Source organism: Tripterygium wilfordii, chromosome 6 (assembly GCF_013401445.1).
Source record: "Tripterygium wilfordii isolate XIE 37 chromosome 6, ASM1340144v1, whole genome shotgun sequence".
In the NCBI taxonomy this organism is placed as follows: Eukaryota; Viridiplantae; Streptophyta; class Magnoliopsida; order Celastrales; family Celastraceae; genus Tripterygium; species Tripterygium wilfordii.
This window is the reverse complement of record NC_052237.1, coordinates 10,039,301-10,045,322: the sequence shown is the minus strand read 5'-3', so window position 1 is coordinate 10,045,322 and position 6,022 is coordinate 10,039,301. Positions and strand designations below refer to the sequence as shown.

The 6,022-nt window shown below is 38.6% G+C and overlaps 1 protein-coding gene across 1 annotated transcript; it reads left to right on the top strand.

Moving 5' to 3' along the window:
* The first annotated feature begins 1,496 nt into the window (after positions 1–1,496).
* LOC119999601 (probable leucine-rich repeat receptor-like protein kinase At5g49770) lies at positions 1,497–5,641 on the top strand. Its single transcript, XM_038847267.1, has 9 exons — positions 1,497–2,096; positions 3,121–3,700; positions 3,837–3,881; positions 3,970–4,077; positions 4,148–4,261; positions 4,362–4,580; positions 4,677–4,792; positions 4,870–5,130; positions 5,211–5,641. The coding sequence occupies exons 1-9, from the start codon at positions 2,082–2,084 to the stop codon at positions 5,433–5,435; spliced, it is 1,683 nt and encodes a 560-aa protein (XP_038703195.1). The 5' UTR covers positions 1,497–2,081; the 3' UTR covers positions 5,436–5,641.
* Positions 5,642–6,022: the final 381 nt, after the last annotated feature.

Below are 6,022 nucleotides of genomic sequence, written 5' to 3'. Positions count from 1 at the left end.
GTGTAAAGTCACGAAATGACTTAAATGTAAATCCACTTAAAACAACTAAATACGTTATTGGCAGTAGCGCAATTTCGTAATTTTCTGTTGAATGTGCCACTCCCATCAACATAATATTATGTTATTTTGATAAAAAAAAATAAAAAAACATATTATTTTCGTAATCAAATTAAAAAATATATTATCGTGGATAAAACCAATGAGAGGTGACTCGGTTGACAATCGACTAAGTTAGACATATATTTGTCTAATGTTCGATTACAATGAAAAGCATATTTCTCAATGATATTTCAAAAAATAAATACTACTCAGAACAACTCCACCTTGCTTGGATTGTAGGATAGAGAGTTAAGTGGGATGAAGAATGAGGAAATTCCCCTCTCACTCAACTTGTTAACTCTACATTTTGTGACCCCGCCATTTTGGGGGTTTGTGAGGTAAAAGAAAGTTTGTTTATCATTTTTCCAAAATCATCTACACAAATTTTTCACTCATTTCAATTTTAATAAATATATTTTTATAACTTACATATATCCAAGTAAGGATGAGTGAATGTAGTTTTCCTCCCTCAACTCCCCCATCATAACTCTACATTCATTAACTCTACTATACTCTTCATTTTTCGATAAAAACAAAGCGTCAAAGCAACAAACACAAGCAAATGAGTCATTGGTTGAGTGGCAATGACTTTGCATGTCCCTGACTGAGGTCATGGGTTCTAGTCTCACCTCCTCCGAATATTTATAAGGAGGTGTGTGGGCTTAGTCTGCCCCTACGTGGGCTTGATTTGTGCCTCCTGCGTGGGGCATGTTGACACCTGTACTTTCATAGGCTTGATTTGCGTGTGTCGTATATTATATTTGTACTTGTACCCAAAAAAAAAAAAAAAAAAAAAGCAACAAACACAAGAAAGGAAAGAGAAACCAAACCTTACCTTGAGCCCCTTAAAGTAACACTGAGTCATGGCCCATTTATGAGTGGTCCAAGTTTGGAGTAAAAATTTACGAGGTAGTGAGCGTGTCTACAGGTAAACTCACTCACTCTTTCTTTCTGAGCCTGCTTCCTTCCTTCTCTTTCAAACTGTCGATGCATCATTGTGCCTGTGTTGGTAAGATGTAGTAGTAGTAGTAGTTAGCTACATCTCGCTTTGTCTTTAAAATTCTGGTATATCTCTTACTTTATTGATCCAAGTAGCTGCGTCGCAGCTCAGTGACCAGCTTCCAGAATCCAGGGAGACTGTACGAGAGAGCATTGTTTTGGTTCGATATTATTTTCTTGTAAATACGGTGAGACTTTGAGATGTTTGGAATTGCGATCGAGCATTTAGTTGTTTGATTGATATTCATCAGCAGACCGTTTAATGCTTAGCCACCGGTTTCCTCATTCACAGTGGATTGGTCGTGAAGGTGAGCCCAAAGGCTGGTGCGTTGGGCCGCTTTGTTTAGCTGATACCGGGCCTGAAAAGCCCAATAACTCAATTGGATTCTTGATTGGCTGGAGACCAGAAACTTGGGCAGGGAAGGTCAAGCTCGGTGCATAGCATTTGGGACTCAGCCAGAAGTCTCGACAGACCAAATCAAAGAAATAGTAATTGGGTTGGAGAAATCTGGGGTGGATTTTTTTCAGGGTGATTACAAAAAGTGAGGCAGAATTGGGACAAGGGTTTGAAGAGAGGGTGAAAGAGAGAGGGATTGTAGTGAGAGATTGGGTTAATCAGAGGGAGATATCGGAGCATGAAGGTGTACAAGGGTTTTTGAGTCACTGTGGATGGAATTCAGTGTTGGAGAGCATATGCTTATGATGGCAGAGCAGCCTTTGAATTCAAAAATGGTTGTGGCGGAGATAAAGGTGGGTTTGAGACTGAAGAGTACAAGTGATGGGTATGTGACTTGGGAGGGGTTGGAGAAGATGATGAAGGAGTTGATGGAGGGAGAGATGGGGAAGAATGTGAAGGTGATTGCAGTTCCAGATATGTCCAAGAAGGCTATGGAGGAGAATAGTGGGTGTTCATGGAAGACCTTGGATTTGCTCATTCAGCAGCTCTGTGACTATCCAGATAAGGCCATAGAGGTTCTGAATTGATGAGGCCATATCAGGTCAGCGTTAAATCATTGAATTTTTGATGAATTTACAAAGTTGCATGTTATGTGAGTTGTACGGAACTGGTCACAACTATATGATAGACTCTGGTGGTTAGAGAGATGTCATATCAGGCACATAAAAATCAATTTACCTCCATTTTTTGACTTCTCTTTCTAAGAAAATCAAAGGTATATCCTATATGGTATGATTTGGCCACCAAAAATAAGTTCTAGTATTAGCCTTGTAGGTTAGCAAAGATATGAAACATCAAGAGATTGAAGGAACTAGGAAGACTCCAACAAAATTGACAAGCTCAATAAACTAGAAATTAATTTCATGTTCAAAACATGGAAAATGAATTTTATTTTGAGATTGAGTAATCAAGGTTAGTGTTCATTGATAATCAAATTTGTCATGAGTTAATTATGTGAGCATATTATAGGCAGTCTTAGTGCTTATCGAGCGAGGTTACCAGTTACCACAATGCCCCTATGATGTTCCAAGAGTTCTTTAAACTCCATTAACCATCACAACTGTCTGTAGTTGCTGTGTCATTACACAAGTTTGTCCTTAACACTGGAAGTATTTTTCACTGCATAGAGCAATGCAAACAAGGCCGTCTGACATTCCTCTGAGACTGGCATTGGCCGGCCGGCAGCAACCAATGCCATCCAAAGAGTAGAACAGATTAATAGTATTGGCATATTTATGCCAAGAATAATTAATTAGCATAATTCCCTTCAACTTTACATTTCTTGGGTTTTTAATTTGTTTACTGCAATGGACGCTATTTCAATTTGCAACTACAAATTTAGATTTCAAAGGTTCCATGACTTCAGGAACAGGATCACATAGTCAAGATCTCTCTCTCTTTTTTTCTTAATTTAAGGAATAATGATTTATGACACCATGAGTACAGTCATCTGCTACTGTTATGATTGGTACATGACAACAATCTGTATGTCTTCTAAGCTACATACAATCTTGTACCTGCTCATCCTTGTCTCTTGCATCAACGTTTCTGTTTCTGTTTCTCAGTCTGATGAGACTGGATGCAGTCTTGATTTTCAATTTCATTCAGCTTCAGAGAATTCAAGTTGTAGAGAAGGAAATTGGGGTGGATTTCTGCGTAAGAACTGCTGTGGATCAGGATTCAAGGAATACCTCTACGCGCTGGGCCAGCTTGCGAATCAAACAGGAAATATATTTGTGAATTCCAGCGAAAGTCATAAGTGTTTGGCATCATCGAAGGAATTTACTCATCGTGTTTCCGGTTGTGGGATCGAAAAGCTAAAAAGCGGTTCCGGGGGTTGTTCTGATTTCTCTGTAGATGATGTTACCAGTAAGTTTGGGATTGAATTAATAAGTTTAAAGGAAAATTGCAATCTGACTAGTAGTACTGATGGAGACTGGGATCAGTCGTGTGGTTCGTGCCTGAAGAGTTGGGAAGACATAAGTGGAAGAGGTTTGCTTTCTGTTGACGATCCTGCCAAGGATGAACTTGACGTCTGCAGGTTCACAGTGCTTGTGACAGTAACAAGTAGTAGGATTGCAGATAAGGAGTATGTGCAAACAGTTTATAAATGCCTTGGGCAGCAAAATAACAACACCGGTAACGGTAGGCACATTGACTTACCTCAATCTGTTCTCTAGTACATTCTGTTAACTTTAGCAGAAGACATTTAAGATTGAACATGTGCTCCAGCTTTAACAGGATTAACTGTATCGATCTGATTGTTTTTTTTTCTTATTAGAGAACCAAGAACCAGAGGGGGAAGCTAAGAATAAGTCCAATTCTGGTAATTCTCATCTATAGCATGTTTTAATATTTGAGATTATGAAGCTATAATCTTTTTAATAACCACCAAGAATTTCACTTTCAAACAGGAAAGATTTTAATAGGATGCATCACTGGGGTTGTAGTGTTACTGATCATTGTCATGTATATCATGTTCAAAAGATGCTACAAATCAAATGATCCACCCAAAAAACATGGTATGCCCCAAATACTTTTCAATAAGTATTTTAGATATACGTTTACTGATTCTGTTGATCCATTGAGCAGCATTTAAGGATGTGCGACTGAACGAGGCTGGTTGTCCAAAATTTTCAATTAAGGAGATTTATTCTGCCACAAACAATCTAAATGACCAAAATTTCATCGGAGAAGGAACTGCCGGTAAGAATTTTGAGTAAAAGTAGTGTAGCAATCTTGTGTTTGGCTAAATATTCAACTAACTCTGAACTTCTATTCTGTTGTTTTGGTTTCTTTATGTTAGGGAAGGTGTATAAAGGGGTATTATCACATAAACAGGAGGTTGCAATCAAGCATATCGTCAATGATGTAAATGTAGAAACTTTTTTCAGAGAAATTACAAGCTTATCACATGTCAGACACCCCAACCTTGTTCCATTGCTAGGTTACTGCCTTAGAGAAGATGAATGTTTCCTCTTGTACGAGCTATGTCCCAATGGAAATCTGTCAGAGTGGCTTTTTGGTAGGCACATATGCTTTCATTGTCTTGCCATATCAAGTTTAACATATCTTTTGTGTTCATTCAACTGTAATGAATATTCAATCTAATTCACAATAGGGAAGGATAAGAAACTATCCTGGACTCAAAGGCTTGAGATTGCAATTGATAGTGCTAGAGGTCTCTGGTTCCTCCATACGTATACTGAAGGTTGCATCGTTCATCGAGATATAAAGGTATGTTGTGCACTGAAAATTTCATACCTTTAAAGGTTTCTTTTTTGCTTGAGCTAAAATTGTTGTGCCTGTTATAGCCAACAAACATTCTTCTGGGGCCAAATTTTGAGGCCAAGCTTTCAGACTTTGGATTGTCTAAAGTTATTGATTTGGGGGAAACCCATGTGAGCTCAGAAGTAAGAGGAACATTCGGTTATGTTGATCCTGAGTACCAATGCAACCGCCAAGTGACTTCGTTCGGTGATGTTTACAGCTTTGGAATAGTACTTCTACAAATTCTTTCAGGGAGAAAAGTTATCAATTTAAACCTGAAGAACCCAATGCCACTGAATAAAATGGTTGGATGTTTCTTCTCTTATTTGGATTAATTCTTGTAAGTTGTAAGTAGTGTCATCTAACAAATTTTTTCGCCTTCTAGGCAAAGGCACTTACACGAGGAGGAAGCATAGAAGAATTTGCTGATCCCAAGCTCGACGGCCAGTACTCAGCAGAAGCATTTGATCTCATTCTTCATCTGGCTCTGTCATGCACAGCTCCTAAGCAAGATCGACCGGCAATGGCACAAGTGTTTGTAAAAATAGAAGAGGCCCTTGAGCTGTCAACAAGGGAAACAGCCCCCATTCCTGAGCCTTCAACTCTGTGATGGAGAAAGTTTTGAGTTCATTCATACAGACTAATAGACTATTAGGGGTTAGTGACTGTAGGACATGTAAGATTAGGCTTCCATGTTTTGTACTTGTTTTTTTATGAGGAATATTTGCTCTCAAAGTTGGTTCTTGGCAACAGCTTGTATAATATATTTTGTTTTTCAGTAACTGAGTAACATACAGTATATTTGAACTTTTAGAATCACAATTGTGTCATACCCAGAAAGAACAAAAGGAAAAGAAATGATCTGAAAATTCTAAAGTATGCCTAAAAGACTGGAGCTTTGTACGAGTCAAACAATTGTCTTTACCCATATTGCAACTACCTTATCCATGTCGCCTAGTTGGTTCTATCTCCGGAGTTAGGGTGTACGGTGCTCGAGGTTGGAAGTTTAAACCAACCAATTATGATACTTCCTTCCAAAATTCTAATCCTTTACCAGCACTACTTGGACCTGAATTCTTTATTCCCCAGAGAGCAAGATCTTCAAGTATTCCAACAAGAAGTTGATAACCAATTACCTCTCCTTGGCTAGGAGGACCAGGCTTCAATGGGCAGCCTTGTACGGTCGTCGGTCACAAC